This window comes from Oryctolagus cuniculus, chromosome 18 (assembly GCF_964237555.1).
Source record: "Oryctolagus cuniculus chromosome 18, mOryCun1.1, whole genome shotgun sequence".
NCBI lineage: Eukaryota > Metazoa > Chordata > Mammalia > Lagomorpha > Leporidae > Oryctolagus > Oryctolagus cuniculus.
The window spans coordinates 531,885-551,454 of NC_091449.1; the positions used below are offsets into that span (position 1 = coordinate 531,885).

The 19,570-nt window shown below is 46.3% G+C and overlaps 2 protein-coding genes across 17 annotated transcripts in view; both read left to right on the forward strand.

The window, feature by feature from the left end:
* Positions 1-19,570, forward strand: part of LOC108175681 (zinc finger protein 256-like) — a 103,614-nt gene that overhangs the window by 6,334 nt on the left and 77,710 nt on the right. For 9 of the 10 annotated variants that reach the window (XM_070063338.1, XM_070063341.1, XM_070063342.1 and 6 more), the window contains exon 3: positions 1-16,521. In XM_070063338.1, coding sequence (XP_069919439.1) covers positions 1-1,796 — 1,796 coding nt within the window. In that variant the 3' untranslated portion in view covers positions 1,797-16,521. The remainder of the gene's footprint in view (positions 16,522-19,570) is intronic. The other variant, XM_070063340.1, reaches the window with a different exon arrangement.
* Positions 16,383-19,570, forward strand: part of LOC100351959 (zinc finger protein 154) — a 23,996-nt gene continuing 20,808 nt past the window's right edge. For 2 of the 7 annotated variants that reach the window (XM_070063363.1, XM_070063364.1), the window contains exon 1: positions 16,529-17,007. In XM_070063363.1, the coding sequence (XP_069919464.1) occupies positions 16,999-17,007 (9 nt within the window). In that variant the 5' untranslated portion in view covers positions 16,529-16,998. The other 5 variants (XM_070063361.1, XM_070063362.1, XM_070063367.1 and 2 more) reach the window with 5 other exon arrangements.

Below are 19,570 nucleotides of genomic sequence, written 5' to 3' on the forward strand. Positions count from 1 at the left end.
GTTGCTGGTGTGGAGCAGAGGGTGCGGAGGCTCCCTTTCAGCAGAGTGCGTCTGTGCAAAGAGCGTCAGAGCGTAGGACTGCCAAGGCCAGTTCTCCCCAGAAGGCGCATCCCTGTGAGATATGTGGCCCGGTTTTGAGAGACATTTTGCTCTTGGTTGGGCACCAGCATCACAGGCAGAAGCTGCACGTGAACGGGGCACGTGGGAAGCGATCGCCGTTCACTGCGTACCTTCAGCAACACCAGCTGCAGCACATCAGAGAGAAGTGCCTTAGAAGCAGTGTTGTCAGAGGCTCGGTCCTCAGCAGCTCCCAATTCCAGATACCCGAGAAGCCCGTTCCCTGCCGAAAGGTTGGGAAGGACTCCCTGGCTTGCTCAGGAATCCTCCAGCAACAGGCCACGCATACCGGAGAGAAAAGTGAGGCCTTCCACAGCGTAGCAAGCCGTTCCAGCTGGGGTGAACTCGTGAACGCTCTCAGCCACAAGCAGGCACGTGTCCAGCACCAGAGGGCCCTCAGTGGGAAACGCTGCTATGTGTGCAGTGAATGTGGGAAGTCGTTTAGCACGAGCTACAGCCTCAGTGATCATTTGAGAATTCACACTTCGGAGAAGCCTTATACATGTGGGGAATGTGGGAAGGCCTACAGGCAAAGCTCTAGCCTCATTACGCACCGGAGAGCTCACACTGGAGTGAGACCTCACCGATGTGATGAGTGTGGAAAGCTGTTCAGCAGGAAGTATGACCTGTTTGTACATCGGAGAGTTCACACTGGGGAAAGGCCTTATCGGTGTGGTGAGTGTGGGAAAGCCTTTAGCCATAGCTCCAGCCTTGTTACACACCAGAGGATTCACACTGGAACAAGGCCTTATGAGTGCAGCAAATGTGGAAAATCATTTAGCCACAGCTCCAGCCTCATTACACACCAGAGAGTTCACACTGGAACAAGGCCTTATGAGTGTGGTGAGTGCGGGAAATCCTTTAGCCAGAGCTGTCACCTTATAAAACACCAGAGACTTCACACTGGAGAAGGGCCTTATGAGTGCAGGGATTGTGGGAAATTCTTTGTCTATAGCTCTCGCCTCTTCCAACACCGGCGAGTTCACACTGGAATAACATCTCATGAGTGTGTTGAATGTGGAAAATTATTCAGCAGGAAGTTTGACCTTGTTGTCCATCGGAGAGTTCACACCGGAGAAAAGCCTTATGAGTGTAGTGAATGTGGGAAGTCTTTTAGCTGCAAGTCCTATCTCATTACACACTGGAAGATTCACACTGGTGCGAGGCCTTACGCATGTGGGGAGTGTGGGAAGTCCTTTACTCACAGCTCTACGCTCCTGCAGCACCAGAGAGTGCACACTGGAGAAAGGCCTCACGAGTGCAGCGAGTGTGGGAAGGCCTTCAGCCAGAGCTCCAGTCTCATTCGGCATCGGAGAAGTCACACCGGGGAAAGGCCTTACGAGTGCAGCGAGTGTGGGAAGGCCTTCAGTCACCACTCCAGTCTCATTCGGCATCGGAGAAGTCACAGCGGGGAAAGGCCTTACGAGTGCAGCGAGTGTGGGAAGGCCTTCAGTCACCACTCCAGTCTCGTAAAACACCGACGCGTTCACTCTGGAGAAAGGCCTTTTGAGTGCGGCGAATGTGGGAAGTGCTTCAGCCAGAGCTCCAACCTCAGTGACCACCGGAGAGTCCACAGTGGTGAGAGACCGTTTGAGTGCAGTGAATGTGGGAAGTCCTTTACCTTCAGCTCTAACCTCCTGAAACACCAGAGTGTCCACAAGGGATGGATGCCTGATTAACACAGGTAGGCCGCTAGGAACTGAACTATGTCCCTGTAAAATCCCTGTGTTTAATCCCTGATCCGTTATGTGGTTGTATGTATAGTTAAGGACTTTATGGAGGTAATTAAGGTTAAATGAGGTGTAAGGACGGGGACCCTAATCCAATATGATTGGTGTCCTAAAGAGAGAAAGAGACAGCAGAGGGCGCTCTATATGTGCACAGAGTAGAGGCCATGTGACCACATAGCAATAATGCATGTGCAAGCCAGGCGGAGAGCCCTCACCAAAAGCTGACCATACTCGTGTCCTGGCTCTGGAATTTTACCATCCAGAACTGTGATAAAATACATTTTCTTGTTTTAAGCTGCTCAGTCTATGATATTTTGTTATGGCGGCCTGAGCTAATAATTATTTTGGTTTAGGAGTGAGTAAATATGGACCGTGGCTGCATCACAATCACATTTGAGGTACCCTAGAAAGACAGGGGAGAAAGATCATTTTCTCAGTGTGTGGAACCAGGAGCTGACCGACCATTTTCTATGGAAGAATAAGTATCTCACTAAGACTACATGTGTCAGTTTCATATTAGCCAATTTTCCAGTGTACGCTGAGTTTAGCTGACTACACTCTGTCATTTATCAGAATGTCTTCTCTCCCACTGAGATACATCTGTTGGAATTCTCAGATATTTTCCAGATATTCTTAATGGATAACTCCATTTGTTAATCAATGATGGTATAATTAATAATGGTATAATTTGCTCTCTGCACAACTGTTTTCCAGAGATAATCTTCAGGTCCTTTGCAGACACTGCTGCTGTCCATATGGGTGAAGCTACAGTCCAGTCAGTTCCTAGCAAGGAGGTGAGGTTGTGGAATTCCAAACCTTTGTCCCAGGACTCACATGCCCACATTCTGCCTGTGCCTGAATTTTGTCACCACAACCACTGCTCTGATAGCAAGTGTGAATTTGCTAAGTAATCATTATTTTTAGATAAGTGTCACATTCTTAGAAGGAATAGAGTATAACCTAGGATATTCAGTAATATGTAGAAAAATAGTTCTGGGGTTGGGACACATATTGAGAAAGAGGCCAAGAATACTCTGAGGGACCTAGAGGTATGATGCCAACTCACCTCCTTGCTTTAGGACTGCGAAAAATCTCCATGTTTTTTCTTAGATCTGTCTGGATTAGTCTCCTTGTTATTGACCAAAGGCACCAAAGCTCAGTGTCTGTTCTAACTTCCTCCCAAATGGAGCAGTACAGCCGGCTACAGCTGTAGAGTGGACCCTGAGCATCCCTAGCAATTGTTGGTATATGCACTTGTTTGGTTACCTGTGATCATGATTTTCAAATGTGTTCAGAGTACTAGGCATAATTTACTAACATGTCTCTGATGAAAGCAGGAATTAAAACTACCTGTCTGATTTAGACAGACACCTTAGAAAATTCAGTAGAGATTCTTTGATGCAAAAAGCAAAATACTTAAGAATATAAAGGAATTATAAGCCCTCAATGTTACTCTGTATACAATCATATTTTGTATGTTCATAGTATCTTAAGTCTCATTAACATTTTACCCCCTTCTCTTTGGAAAGATCTCAGGTAGCTCTGGATCAGTAACAGGTGTCTGCTGTGACATCTGTAAGTCAGAAATGGCTTGTTCTAACAGACTGTATTATGACCACACATGCTGATGGATATTGCCTTGTCCTGTTTGTAGGATACAAGATGTTCCTGTGTTTATTTGAAAGGCAGAGTTATAAAGGCAGAGGGACAGAGAGATCGTCCATCGGCTGGTTCACTCCCCAAATGGGCCAGGTGGAAGCCAGGAGCCAGGAGCCAAGAGCTTCATCTGGGTCCCACGTGGGTTGCAGGGTGCCAAGTACCTGGGCCATCTTCTGTTACTTTCCCAAGCACATTAGCAGGACACTGGCAGTATTGTAGCTTAACCCACTGCATCAAAATGCTGCCTGTCCCCCTCCCACCTTTTTCATAGGTAGTTTTTAAAAAAGATTTATTTAGGGGAGGTCGGTGCCGTGGCTCACTAGGTTAATCCTCTGCCTGCAGCGCCAGCATCCCATATGGGTGCCGGTTCTAGTCCTAGTTGCTCCTCTTCCAGTCCAGCTCTCTGCTGTGGCCTGGGAAGGCAGTGGAGGATGGCCCAGGTGCTTAGGCCCTGCACCCCATGGAGACCAGGAGAAGCACCTGGCTCCTTGCTTCAGATCGGTGCAGTGCCGGCTGTAGCAGCCATTTGGGGAGTGAACCAACGGAAGGAAGACCTTTCTCTCTGTCTCTCTCTCTCACTCTCACTCTACCTGTCAAATAAATAAATAGAAAAGAAAAGATTTATTTAGGGGCTGACATTGTGACATAGTGGGCTAAGCCTTCGCCTGCAGCACTGGCATCCCATATGGGCTCTGGTTTGTGTCTCAGCTGCTCCTCTTCTGATCCAGCTCTCTGCTATGGCCTGGGAAAGCAGAAGAAGATGGCCCAAGTGCTTGGGCCCCTGCCACTCCCGTGGGAGACCTGGAAGAAGCTCCTGGCTCCTAGCTTCGGATTGGCACAGCTCTGGCCATTGTGGCCATTTAGTGAGTGAACCAGTGGATGGAAGACCTTTCTCTTTGTCTCTCCCTCTTTCTGCCTGTAATCTGCCTCTCAAATAAATAAATAATGATCTTTAAAAAAAACCAAACTTTATTTGAAAGGCATAGTTACAGAGAAAGGGAGAGATGAGAGAGCTCTTTTATCCGCTAGTTCACTCCCCAAATGGCCACTACGACCAGTACTGGACAGATTGAAGTTAGGAGACTGGAATTCCATCCAGATCTCCCATATGAGTGCAGGGGCCCAAGCATTTGGGTCATCCTCAGCTGCTTTCCCAGGCACATCAGCAGGAAGCTGGATCAGAAGTGGAGCAGATGAGACTCGAACCAGCACTCATATGGGATCCCAGCATTGCAGGCAGTGGTGGCTTAACCTGCCGCATCATATTGCCATCCAAGCTTTTGTTAATTCTTGTACCAGTTTGATTTTTTTTTTTTTTTTTTTTTTTTTAGTTTTTGACAGGCAGAGTGGACAGTGAGAGAGAGAGACAGAGAGAAAGGTCTTCCTTTTCCATTGGTTCACCCTCCAATGGCCGCTGCGGCCGGTGTGCTTATCCGATGGCAGGAGCCAGGTGCTTATCCTGGTCTCCCATGTGGGTGCAGGGCCCAAGTACTTGGGCCATCCTCCACTGCACTCCTGGGCCACAGCAGAGAGCTGGCCTGGAAGAGGGGCAACCGGGACAGAATCCAGGGCCCTGACCGGGACTAGAACCCGGTGCCCCGACCAGGACTAGAACCCGCTGTGCCGGCGCTGCAAGGTGGAGGATTAGCCTATTGAGCCGCGGCGCCGGCCACCAGTTTGATCTTTGTACTTGTTTATAACTTAAATTTTTATAACAAATTTATTTGACACTTTTATATTGACTATTTCTATTTCATTCCTTCACTCAAAATCTTACTGTGCTGAATTCATCACTCTAATTTTTTTGTATTTTATTATACTACTAAATTTATTTTTTCAACTTTACGGAATGATGCACAATTAATATATGTGCTTAGAATTAATTTATTCATATATATATATGTATATATATATATGTTATAATGTATTTTCTCCAAGAATCACTTATTCTATAATTAAGACTTAGGGCACACTTATCATTTATTCCATTTTTCCAGATATATTTTGTTTCGCCTTCAGATAAACTGGAAAATCTAAGTTTTTGCTTATTTAACTGCTGAATTCATTCTCTTTAGATTCTTTTTAAAGCAGTCTGATTCATGATCATGAAATACAAAATGACCAAAGCTATTAGACTATGTTAGTCTACACATCAGGTTTTCTGTTTCCATGGTCAGGTTTTTGGTACATTAAGAGTAATTTTGTTCTTTTCCTGAAAATTTAATCTAAGTTTTACTTAAGAAAATTGAGTTATTTAATGTAAGCGTTGCAGAATTGCTTTAATAAAAAAGCAATTTCACTGCATCCTCATTTGGATCATGAATTATCATTCCAAACGGATTTACAATTACACAGTTTTAAAAGACAATTCACTTGAGAGGCATTTTAAGTGGTCATAGCTCTGCATTAGCTGTGCTCCCCAGATAATAGTGGACCACTTGACTAAAAGATATAGACAAGGTTTTCCACTTCTGAGAGAACAATGATACAATCCAGAATTTAAAAAAGATCCTAACCCTGCTTGCTCCTCAGCCATCTTTGTGGCTGTAAAGAACATGAAAATTTCTGGATTCATCAGGTTTAGGCCTCAAGTTGCTATGAACGCACCAGGAACAAGTAGGTTCTGAAGGTGATCAGACAAGGCAAAGTGAAAGTGGCGTCCTTGTCAACACTGCCTAGCTTTGAGGAAATCCAAATGGAGCACTCTGCGTGTCGGACAGAAGTGGGTCCCTCACGACCATGGTAGTAACAGACTTGGGCCCAGCCCGTGGAAGACCCTGCACAGCGTTGGCACTGGCTACCATGGATCCAGCTGGTTCTGATGCTAGTAGAAGCGTGCCAGAGTAGACTGATTTTTCTTTAATAAGATTTCCCAGACTTTTTTTTATAACATCAGGTATGTTTTTTAAAACACTATTTTCAGTTTGTCTTCAGTTTTTTTTAAGTGTTTCTCATATATCTAATTCATGGTTGGAAAATCCATTTTATCCAGTCTGAGATTTTTGTGCCTTTAAAATAGTTTAATGGTTTCTATGTAGTATACTTTTTGTATTACTAATTACTTTTCTTTTACTAATTACTTTTGTATTACTAATTACTTTTACTTATTTCATAACAGATGAGCATACTTCAAAAAGGTCATAGAAAATGGAATTAAAATAAAAATAAACTTGCCCTTAGTTCAGTTTTTCTTTCAGAGACTTTAAAAATTAAATCAGTTTGTAAACTTTTAAAGGTTTATTTGAATGGCAGAACGAGAGAGAGAGCGTGTGCGCGCGAGAGAATCTCCCATTCACTGGTTCACCCCCAAATGCCTGTACTATCTGAGTCTAGACCAGGTTAAATCTGGAAACCTGGAACTCCAGGTCTCCCATGTGGGTGGCAGAGACCCATATACTTGGACCATTCCGGGATGCACATTGGTAGGAAGCTGGATCAGAATCTGAGCCAGGTCTTGCTCAGGACTTTGATATGGGATGTGGGCATTCCAAGAGGCATCTTCGCTGCTGTACCACAATGCCTGCCCCTCCACAACCTTTTTGAAGTACTGTTATAGTGCTTTCCCCCTTTGTTCATGGGATGCACCAGTCTTTATTTAAAATTTGTACCTTTCTCTTTTTTTTCCTGACTTCTGGCTGTGTTGTGCATGTAGTTTTTCAGTGTAACAGCATGGATTTCAACACCTAAGGGCTTGGGCTACTTCACTGAAAGAAAGAACTTGCCCTGAAATGCTTATTGCCAAATGTGGGCACGAGTGTGTGTGTGTGTGTGTGTGTGTGTGTGTGTATGTATGTTTCTGTTACCTCTCTCTCTCTTTTCTTTTTTTGTTAAAGATTTTATTTATTTATTTATTAGAATTAGAGAGAGAAAGAATTAGAATTAAGAGAGAAAGAAACCTCTTCCATGTGCTGGCTCACTCCCCAAATGGCTGCAACAGCCAGGGCTGAGCCAATTTGGAGCCAAGATCCAGGAGGTACTTCCAGGTCTCCCACACGGATGCAGTGGCCCAAGCACTTGGGCCATCTTCCACTGCTTTCCCGGGCTGTAAGTGGGGAGCTGGCTCAGAAGAGGAGCAGCCAGGACATGAACTGGTGCCCATATAGATTACTGTACCACAGCGTCAGTGCTTGTATCTTTCTATTACATGTCTTTTTGACATAACTTGCATATTCATATATATCCCAGTAATTTTGTCCTGTATTTCAAAATTTCACATGCATACAGAAGATTGCATAAAGCATACAGGTGCAATTTAAAACATTTTGCAAATTTACTGTTTAGGTATTTCTCAGTCTCATAAGTGGAATATTTATAGCACCCCAGTTGCCCCCTGTTTTGAAACTACCCCGGCCACAAGTGCTAAGCATTTTTCTTACATTTTACATAGGGTTCCCTGCTTTTCTTGATAGCTAGGGAATACTGATAAGTGTAGTTTAGCTTTTCCTGTTTAGAAACGTGTAAGTGAAATCATGACAAGAATTATATCTTTTGCTACCTTTGTACAATATTAATTTGTGATTTTCCCCATAATTTTGCACATTTCAGATTTATTTACATTTTTATTTATTATACTTCATGTGATGATTTGAATAAACTGTATTTATGCATTGAATTTCCAAAGGCTCTTTTTGTTTCTTTCCCAATGATTTCTGGTAATTGTATTGGTATTTAGTTATTATTTATATACAATTATAGATTATTCAACTATCTTCTCAAATAAATACATACAATAAGATAGGGTCAATGACAGATATAAGTTCATGGGCATAATTGGTGTCATTTTCAAAATAAAGCTATAAATCAACTTACATAAATTTTGGGAAACTTAGGTTGGAACTTTATATTTGACTCAATTTCTGTGGAACAAAAAAATTACAGTTTTGCAAAGTGAAAAAGCCCCATTCAAGTCCTAGCTGCTTCACTTCCAGTCCAGCTCCCTGCTGATGCTCCTGGGAAAGCAGCAGCAGATGGCCCAAGTATTTGGGTCCTGCACCCATGTGAGAGACCTGGATGAAGCTCCTGGCTCCTGGCTTCAGCCTGGCCCAGCCCTGGCTGTTGCGGCCATTTGGGGAGTGAACCAGTGGATGGAAGACCTCTATCTCTCCTCGCCCCTCTCTGTAGCTCTGCCTTTCAAATAATTAAAATAAATCTTTCACAAAAAAAGAAAAAGGCCCATTCATATTGATAATTGGGTTTTGAAACTAAGAATCCCTTTTATTTTCTTCAAACGTGTTTCTGCTGTAGAGAAGTAACTCGCCTCTTCCATTCTTGCCACAACTGCCGTAAAACTTGTCAGAACACATGGAGCAACTCCCTTGGGTCCAGGACAGGAAGCAGCACAGGATCCTCATGCAGTCGCAAGCTCCTGTCCTGCTGGGGTTCTTGCCAAACCTGCATGGGGAAGAGGTGCCTAGCCAGCAGAGGTGGAGGCAGGCAGTGGGGGTCGGAGCCAGTGGAGCCGGGTGGGGGGTGACAGGAGATCCTGCAGCTGCAGTTTCACAGCCATGATTTGGGAGGCTACCAGAACCGTGGTGGTCTGAAGCCTCAGGCTGCTTCCCTGTTCCCCAGAGGCAGAGACCCTTATGCCACAGGTAAGGTGCAGCCTGCTGTGGAATTCCGTCATCTTCCATCAGGGCCAATGTCTTCACCTCCTGTGTCAGGACCATCTCTGGGACCCGACGTGGCCACACACCAGCAGAGAAGTTACTTTTATCCTTGCTGCATTCTGGACTCTTGAGGCACCCACACCTAACCCAGCCCGCAACCTACGTGACAGCATGGCTTGGAGTCCCAAGGCCTGGAACAGCATTGCTGTGTTCTCCCAAATCAGTGCCAACATTAACTGGTCACAGTTTTTGGCCCAGAGCACCCTGAGCATGAAGGAACCAGCATGGGATGACCCTGGTGCTGCCACAGAATTTTCCATGGCCTTAAGAAAAACTAGAAACCAAGGAGTCCCGGCTTGGCTTCTGCCTTTCAGCAACTGGCCATCTTAGGAGCACACAGTGAGATGCAAATTATCTAAAAAAAAAAAAAAAGAAAGAAAAAGACAATGTTAGGTCTACCGTGTGTGGAGGTAAGGAGGAGGTATGGGCTGTAAAATGAGGAAGCAGCTGTGGATGTCCAAGATATATTGTTAAGTGAGAAAAGCAAAGTACAGGTCTGTATACAATGAATGACTTTGTTACCCAGACAATTTGCATATAAACAAATTTAAACACATGGACATGCAGCCCAACATACATGTAAATACATAATTGAAAAGAAATTATTTGAGAGGCAAAGAGAGTGTTTCCATCCACTGGTTCATTCCCCAAATCCCCGCAGTGGAGTTGGGAAGTCAATCCTGTTTCCATGTGGGTATTAGGGACCCAGTTACTTGAGCCATTTTGCCTCAGAGGTTCTGCATTATCAGGAAGCTGGGGTCAGGAGCTGGAGCAAGGTATTAAACCCAGTTGCTCCAATATGAAAAGAGGGAGTTTTAACTGCTAAGCTAAGCAACTGCCTCGTGAGTAAACAATTCTAAAAGAGTAGTACTGAACCATATTCTGAGCCTCAGTCTCTCTCACAATCCTGGTTACTCCATTAAGTGTTCATATTTATTGGAAAAGCAGACTGATGGAGCGAGAGTGAGCAAGTGCCTGGTTACTCAACATCTAACTTTCCCTTGATGCTGGCATTGCTTAATGTCCTCAAGAATGAACAAGAATTACATTTTGGAGACAGACCTGAATGACCCTTGTAGGCAAGTGCTTATCTTAGTTCTGTCTCTTACAAATCACTGCTGGGACTTCTCTGTGGTCTTAACATTTTCACGATAGTCCTCAGAAATCTTCTCCTACCACCTTTGAGTCACTTCAGAGTCATTGTTAATGGCTTTCCATTAGTTGCATTTTCCAACTGCTTTTTTTTTTTTTAATTTTGTTTTATTTATTTGAACAACAGAGTTACAGAGTGGCAGAGGCAGAGAGGGAGAGAGAGATCTTCCATCTGCTGGTTCACTCCCCAGATGGCTGCAATGGCCAGAGCGGAGCTGACCTGAAGCCAGGAGCCAGGAGCTTTTTCCGGCTCTCCCACACAGGTGCAGGGGCCCAAGGACTTGGACCATCTTCTTTCTGCTGCTTTCCCAGGCCATAGCAGAGAGCTGGATCAGAAGTGGAGCAGCTGGGATGTGAACTGGGGCCCATATGGGATGCCGGCGCTGCAAACCCACTGTGCACAACTGCTTTTCTGTAATAGAAAAGATTCAATGCTTGCAGTTGTAAGATAAATGATAATCACCTTACAGCAAGAAACAAAATTGAGGGAAGATTATGGATACTTAGTCTTAGCTAAAAGGCCAAGATATGATAAAGGCAGGCACTTGACATATCTCAGTGTCAAAACTCTTTGCTTTGGCTGCACTGTGGCGCAGTGGGTTAACACCCTGGCCTGAAGCACTGGCATCCCATATGGGCGCCGGTTCGAGAGCCGGCTGCTCCACTTCTGATCCAGCCCTCTGCTGTGGCCTGGAAAAACAGTAGAAGATGGCCCAAATCTTTGAGCCCCTGCACCCATGTTGGAGACCCGGAAGAAGCTCCTGGCTCCTGGCTTCGGATCGGCCTAGCTCTGGCCATCTGGGGAATGAACCAGCAGGTGGAAGATCTCTGTCCCTGCTTCTAACTCTCTGTAACTCTGCTTTTCAAATAAATAAATAAATAAATAAATAAATAAATCTTAAAAAAAAAAAAAGGGCTGATGCTGTGGCCAGTAGGTTACTGGCATCCCATATGGGTATTGGTTCCTATCCCGCCTGTTCCTCTTCTGATCCAGCTCTCTTCTATGGCCTGGGAAAGCAGCAGAAGATGGCTCAAGTGCTTGGGCCCTTGACCCCCATTGAAGGCCTGAAAGAAGCTCCTGACTTCAGATCGGTCCAGTTCTGGCCGTTGTGGTCATTTGGGGAGTGAACCAGCAGATGGAAGAACTTTCTCTCTGTGTCTCCCTTTCTCTCTGTGTACCTCTGCCTCTCAAATCAGTAAACAAAATTTTGAAAAAGGATTCAGTAAGAAGTGTTAGATGGAGAAATGAGTTTGCTTTCTGGTATTGGAATATAAATACTGACAGAGAGAGGCAGTGGGGATGTATACTCATATTTCCTGAGTCAGGGTTCTGTGTGTTATCTCTGTAAATTTTGCTAATTGAGGAGCTGCAAAGTTAGTTCACAGTGGCTTTTTAAAAAATATTTGGAAATTTATATATTATGTGGATGTGTGTGTGCCTTATACTTCTGAATTTGCATGGTATATACAGTGAAAATTTTGTAGGCACCTCTTATGTCAAATGAGTTAGAACATGCACATTAGCAAAAAACTCCACGTGCTCCTCATTGCCAAGGAGGATGGACCAAGGGATCAACAGTTTGTTAATCCACTTACCAACAGATGGGCCATTGGTAAATCACATATGCCAGGATATATACTTGATGATTTCACATCTTGACTATCTAAACTGAGTTAATAAATGGAAAATTTGCCAGTAGGATAGAAGGTTGTTTTGGCGTCTCCTTTATTGTGAACAATCTTAAGATTCAGAGCTATATTAATAGAGGACAGTCCCATAGTCAGAATTTTCCATGTTTCAATATTTCTTAATTCTTTTTTTTTTTTTTTTTTGACAGGCAGAGTGGACAGTGAGAGAGAGAGACAGAGAGAAAGGTCTTCCTTTGCCGTTGGTTCACCCTCCAATGGCCGCCGCGGCCAGCGCGCTGCGGCCGGCGCACTGCGCTGATCCAATGGCAGGAGCCAGGAGCCAGGTGCTTTTCCTGGTCTCCCATGGGGTGCAGGGCCCAAGCACCTGGGCCATCCTCCACTGCACTCCCTGGCCACAGCAGAGAGCTGGCCTGGAAGAGGGGCAACCGGGACAGAATCCGGCACCCTGACTGGGACTAGAACCTGGTATGCCGGCGCCGCTAGGCGGAGGATTAGCCTAGTGAGCCACGGCGCTGGCAATATTTCTTAATTCTTGACATTTCCCTTACAGTGTCGTTGAGTGGATTATCCATTAGAAATAACTAAATAGGCTCAGTGTCATTGTCAAAAGGATATTGAGTATAATAATCCTAAAAATGGTACAAAAATATAAATTGTCCTATATAAGTTTTTTTTTTAACAGATTTATTCATTTATTCAAAAAGAGTGACTGAAAGGGAGATGTGCACACACACACACACAGAGGGAGGGAGAGAGGGCAAGCATGCACACACTCTTTCATTTCCTGTTTCACTCTCCAAAGCCCCACAATAGCCAGGACTCAGGCTGAAGCCAGAAACCAGGAACTCTATAAGTATGCAGGTGCAGGGGCCCAAGCACTTGGGTCATCATCCACTGCTTTCCCAGGTGCATTAGCAGGAAGCTGGATTAGAAGTGGAGCATCCAGTACTTGAACCAGCACTCTGATACGCTTTGGCTAGTTTATTTTGGCGCTTTATCACTTTATCCCACTTCTATTGGGAACCAAGAGAGTTCTAGTTTGCTGAAATGTATTAAAGAAAAAAACAAACAGAACTACTTTAGTACTGTTAATTCAGTTTTGAAACAGACTGCTCCTTATTTCTTTCAAGTGCATTGTATGTTTTGACAATAGTGGAGTAATAGGAGTTTCCAACCTTAACCTCTACAAAAGCGCATAGAAGGTACACAAATCATGAGGAACTGGTGTCAGCCCTCTGGTTACACAGAAGGGGCTGTCCCTCGTAGGGACAACAACATAGCAGGTGAGGTCACATCCTCGTTTCCTGTCAGGAGACTTTCCCACCTTCACAGAGAAGGGGAGCCAGGAAGGCTGTGGGGAGCAAACCGGACTAGACTGAGTTACTGGAATTAAGACTTATTCTATGCATCTGCTCTCCCACAATATGGCGCTGGGAGAGAAGTAAACAGCTTCCGCACAGCTGCCTCCAGTTCAACCAATAAACTGTAGGACTTGCTCCTGATTGGAGAGCAGCGTACTCGGCGTGTGGGCAGCCGAGTTGGGATTGGCAGAGGAGGACTATAAAGGAGGAGAGAGACGGCATTCACCGGGAACATCTATGGGGAACATCTAAGGGGAACATCTAGCTGAAGGAACACCTGTGCAGCCCCCGAGAAGAGCCGGTCGGCGGTGTGCCGCTCCCCTGCGGAAGTGGGGAATGTGGCCAGGGGGAACCGCCCTTCCACGGAGGTGGAAGGGATAGTAGCCAACCCGGGAAGAACCAGCAGCAAACCCTGGGAGGGCCGAGCAGACGAAAGAACAGCGCAGGGTCCTGTGTCGTTCCCCCATGAAGACGGGGAGCGACATAATGGTGCCGTGACTCGGATATGAAGCCTAGGCAGGGTTTAGTGTCGTTCCCCCATGAAGAGGGGGAGCGACAGAAGGCTGAGGGTGAGTGTTACATTGGTTAAAGTCCAGACTGAGGAAGTGGCAGGAAGTCCTGCCCTATGTCGTAGGTGGCCTTCCCTGGGACGGGGCGATCTGAACCTTCACAGCAGGCTGCCCAGCTCCCCTTTGCCACAGATGCTTATATCTTCATCATTACGTGAGCGGTCAGGTGCAGACAGATGGTATCAACTACTGCATCTCAGTCCCTTCCTTCATGGGTGATGTTTCTCTACCTGTTGAACCTTAGTAGTGCTAGATCCCCATGTTTGGTCCATCTGCATCCTGACTACAGAACATGATACAGCCAGGATGATGAGCTTCTCCCTGCTGCCTCCAGTGCTGCAAAGCAGGTGGAGAGGCCTAACCCAGTCAACGCACCGTAGGAAGGTTTTCGATTCCCATATTTGGAAGGAATTGGCAGTGTCTGAACTCAACAGTGGAGTTATCTGGTTCTGGTTTTCAGTGTGGAGGGTACTAGTGAGCAGGCAGAGGGACAGGAAAGAGCCATGGTGTTTCCAGAGAGTTTCCTATGGTCTTGCAGGAGGGACTGTGGGCACCAAGGGCAGGACAGTACGCTGCGTAGGCTCCTGCACTTCAGGTGACCATTCTTGGTGCTTGAATAAAATGAAATGCAAGGCAATTGAAAATGGAGATAAGTTGTCAAGTGTAAAAGGAGCAAATAGCTTTCAGTTGGCCAAAACATTGTTAAGAAAGAAAAACAGCTCAGATCTGTATGCAAAGAATGATTTTATTTTCACTGAGAATAACAACTTGTATAAAAACATATTTGAACATATGTGCAGATACAATTCTTCTTTATTAAAAATTTTATTTATTTGAGAGGTAGAGTTACAGACAATGACAGGGAGAGACAGTGACAAAGGTCTTGAATCTGTTGGTTCACTCCCCAAATGGCCACCACGGCTGGTGCTGGGTCAATCTGAAGCCAGGAGCCAGGAGCTTCTTCTGGGTCTCCCACACAAGTGTAGGGGCCCAAGGACTTGGGCCATCTTCTACTGCTTTCCCAGGCTATAGCAGAGAACTGAATCTGAAGTGGAGCAGCCAGGACACGAACCAGCACCTATCTGGGATGCTGGCACCCCAGGTAGAGGATTAACCTACTGCGCCACAGTGCCGGCCCCCAGATAGAATTCTATGGAGATAATACTATAAATTATTTCTACCATTCTGGCAGTCGTAAAAGTTATTTTCTGTTTCTGTCATGCTGGTATTGCTCGAGGCATTCAAGAACGAACTAAGAATCTTATTTTGGAGAGAACACCATCAGGGTGACCATTCTAGTGCTGTGCAGATCTTAATTCTATCTCTTCTCAGATATCACATCTAAAATTTCTTGAGGTCTTAACTTTCCTCACCAGCTACTGATACGTCCAGAGCTATTTCTGACACTACCCCGAATTACTACATACACATTGTTAATTTATATTTTACAATTTTTCATGGTATAATATCAAATTTTCATGCAGAATGTGCCCTGCCATCACAGGAGAAATGACAGCCCCCAACAGTGATCCAAACTCGTGGATTTAAGATACTCTCGGGGTTTTCATGTGGAGAGGGTCCTTTGAGTATGTGCTCCTCTGTGAACACTGCAGTATTGCCACTGCCAAAACACCACTTATTTCATTGTTCTGCTTTTGAGTCTGATGTCACATTCCTAAAAAGAATACGTTAGTACCCTATCACATTAGGGTACTAGGTGGGTGAAAGTGTTGCTCAAGTGTTTGGACACAAAGTGAACTCTGCAGGCAGGATAGTTGTTTTCTGTGGGAACCACTGACAGATTCAACTTCGAACTTCTGGCAGGCACACATTGCTCCCTTATCCTCCTTGTCATGGTCTTACTGGAATTTCTCTCTTGTTCCTGACCACACATTCACAGACCACCACCACACTAATGCTTCAGAGTGCACGCATTTGAATTGCAACACGATGTTCGTTAGAGGCATTCTGTGTCTAAAATGTCTAAAATGCTTCCAGTAGAGGCATTCTGTGTCTAAAAGACTAAAGCATGATACGTGCATTTCGGAACATCTGAAGTATTTTTAGCGTCTGGGAGCAGGTTGATTTTCCTGAAACCTGAAACACAATGTTTCCAAAACAGGTGATTGAACCATTACAGGATTCCACAGAAATCTGAATATGGCTTCTAGGGGGAGCGGAGACCCTGCTCTACCTGGGGCCAATCCCCTAGCATTGCAGCTTGGCCTTTCCTCCTCGAGCTCTAGCGCGGAGTACCTTGAAATCTGCGGGAACTACATTACCCAGAAAGCTGTGTGTCGAAAGACAGCGAAGCAGAGCCAATGAATGCTCCCGGAACAAAAGTCGCTTCCGCGTGTTAAGCTAACATGAGGCGGGACTTCCGGGGTCCTCCTCCAAGGGGCCATTTTTGTTGGTCCTAGGTGTGTAGTGATCAGTTTCCCGAGCGTAGGTCGGGTCTGAGGGGCCGGACGTAGCGCGGGAGGAGGGTCAGAAGGTCCGAGGCTGGGCCATGCTGTACAGTTGACCTGCGCCAGGGGCGTGACGGAGACCACAGTGCCCGGGTCCCCGTTTCGCACTCAGTCCGATGGCGGAGACCGAGCGGAGAGTCCTGGCTCAGGTAAGTGCAGCGCCCTCCCGGCTCTCGCCCGCCGCCGCCACCCGCCTCAACCCTGTCCCTGCAGCCCAGGCCCCCGTATCGAGAACAGTGAAGCGCAGGTGGATGGGTCCCCGCCGCTGCCCACTGCGTGATGCGGGGCCGGAGAGTGGTTCTGGCAGAGGGGGCGGCACGTGCGTGGGGGTCCGGAGCCAAGAGCGTGAGGCGGAGCGCAGCCTGCACGAGCAGACTGGGTGTTGCACCTTCGCCGTGCGGATTCCAGAACTCATGGAGGCCTTTGAAGGAAGGAAGGATCTACGTTCGCGTTCTAAGTTTCCCAGAGACCCAACCGAGGACGTTGGTAGTGCCTGTAAGGGAGTCGTCTTGGCTAGGGTGATGATCCTGTGGTGTGGATGTTATAAAATGGGCGTCCGGACACAGAGGCCGGGTTATCTGGGGAGCTGTTGATGTTGGAGACGTGCGCTATCTTGCAGCTCCTGCATGGACCGAGTGAGAGCCGTGGGTCGTGGGAGGGGCACACTTCAGATTACGACGGTGACGCTGTTGGGGCCAGGAAGGGGGAGGTTGGAGGCTGAGGACTGAGCCTCTTGCTTGGGTCCCTGAGTGATGGCATCGAGCTTCATAAATAGGTGAGAGGTGAATGGCCGCGATGGAGGGCGTGTAGGGCAGCCTCTGGCCGGTGGCACAGGCTCCGAGGGAAGAAGGGACGTGAGATGGACACGGGGCGACGATGACACGCAGGCTGGCGCTGTGGCTTACTCACCACTCGGGTCTCACCAGGATGCTGAGATGACTGGTGGCGCTGAGGTGTTTCATACCCAATGGAGGTGGGGGGGGCAAATACTGTCATCTGAGACTCATTAGGCAATGGCCGAAGGGGCTGGGTTTTGAATGGGGTTAAGTGGAGAGAGAAATGCTGTAATTGCTGGGGAGAGAGCACGTTAATGTAGCACAGAAATTGAATGGCGCCATGGAGAGCTGAAGCCGCGCACGGTGAATATGGCTATGGAGCCATGCACAGAGGCCTTCGTAGGCTGATTTGGAGCGGCCACTGTTACTGGGAATCACAGTTATGTGGTAATATTAGATCTGCTTTAAATTTACCACGTTCTGGATGGCTGCTAGGCACATGGTGTCAGGCCCCAATTAGGACCCACTATAATGTACTTCTTTGTTTCTGATTATACTAGGATGATCTTAGAAGGACTGGGTGCAGATTGGTTTCCCACTCTGCTCTTTTGAACAATATATCAGCCTGGCAACCCTTTTTATCACAGAACTAAGTTCCTGTTATTATTCCTTTGTAATGAGTTTATTCCACACTAACTTGCACCCTCTGAAAGGAATCAGGTACCAGTGCTCCTCTTCATCCCACAAAGCTTGCAGACTTTGATTGTTCCTTTTTAAGTTTATTTTTCCTAGTTAAATATTTTTTTAAATTGACACATAGTAATTGTATACATTTATAGGATGTAGTGTGGCATTTCAATATGTAATGTGTATGTGATGATCAGATCAGGGTAACTGGAATATTCTATCACCTCTGACATATGTATTTTTTTTTTTAAAAAGATTTATTTATTTGAAAGAGTTACAGAGAGGGGGAGAGACAGACAGAGAGAGATCTTTCATCCACTGATTCCCTTTCCAGAAGTCCACAGTGGCCAGGATGAGGCCAGGAACCAGGAGCTTCTTCCTGGTCACCCACATGGGTGGCAGGGACCCAAGCACACGGACCATCTTCTGTTGCTTTTCCCACACCATTAGCAGGGAGCTGGATTGGAAGTGGAGTGGGCTAGGACATGAACTGGTGCCCATTACGGGGTGCGGGTGTTACGGGCTGTGGCTTTACCCGCTGTTCCACAGTGCCGGCCCCTAATTCTTTGTGTTGGGATGTTCACTCTTATCCATAGTGTAACTCCCATGTGGCCTTCTGTGGTAAATGTCTGGAAGGCCTTTGTCCAGTGTCAGCTGTCCTGTGTTTGGCTATGTGATATTATGATATATATGTTTTCATTTCATCTACAGTTCACCATGGTAGATCATATAAACTAATGTGTTCCGCCTGTCTCTGACCTGCCTTATCTTATAGTAGATCATAAGACCTTCCTCATTCTGAGGGGTCTTGCCTCATACCTGATGGAAGGAATGCTGCGCAGAGAGACCAAGGAGAATCTGAACAGACAGGTCTCTGGGTTGCCTGCCCAGTCTGTTGGCAGTTATGCTTATGCAGGGAAGCCTCCATAAAATCTCAGAACAGAGTTTGGGAAGCTTTCCAGAGCTGAACGGGTAGAGGCTCCTGGAGGGTGACATGACCACAGAAGGCTTGGAAGCTCTGTGCCTCCTCCCCCTCCATCTCTTCATCTGTGTCCTTTATAATAGTCTTTATAACAGACCGTTAGCACAAGTGTTTTCCTGAATTCTGTGAGCCACTTGAGGAAACTTAATGGAAATTGAGGGAGTTGTGTTGGGCCCCCAGTTTATAGTTGTGGGTCAGAAGCACGGGTAAAGCATAGGGCTTGCATCTGGCACGGAAAGGGCTGGGGCATTCTTGGGGACTGAGTCCGGAATCTGATTGCATTAGAGGAAATGCAGCTGGTGTTTAGGGAAAAGTTCCCGTGTGTTTTGAAGTCACAGAAGTCTGCTCTGTTGATTGTGGTTTGAGAAAAGGACAAAAAGTTTTTTCCTGCACTCACAGGACATTACTATAACCCTAGGGCAGGAATCTCTGCCTCATCAGTGGAGTGAAAAGGATAGGATTAGAGTAGGATTAGAACACTGAGGGGAGTGGGTGGTGATAGCTTAGTTTGTAAGGGGCCAGTTTCAACACTCCCATCCCACATTGGAATACCTAAATTTGATGCCTGGCTCTAGCTTCTTGCTAATGAAGACCCTGGGAGTAACTGGATTCCTGCCACCTGTGTGGGAGACCCGGATTGAGTTCTGGCTTCCATCTTTGGCCCAGCTCCAGTCATTGTGGAGAGTGGATCAACAAATGGGAGCACTGCCTCCCAGTGTTGTGTCGTCGTCCCCCCCCCCCCCCCCCCCGTAT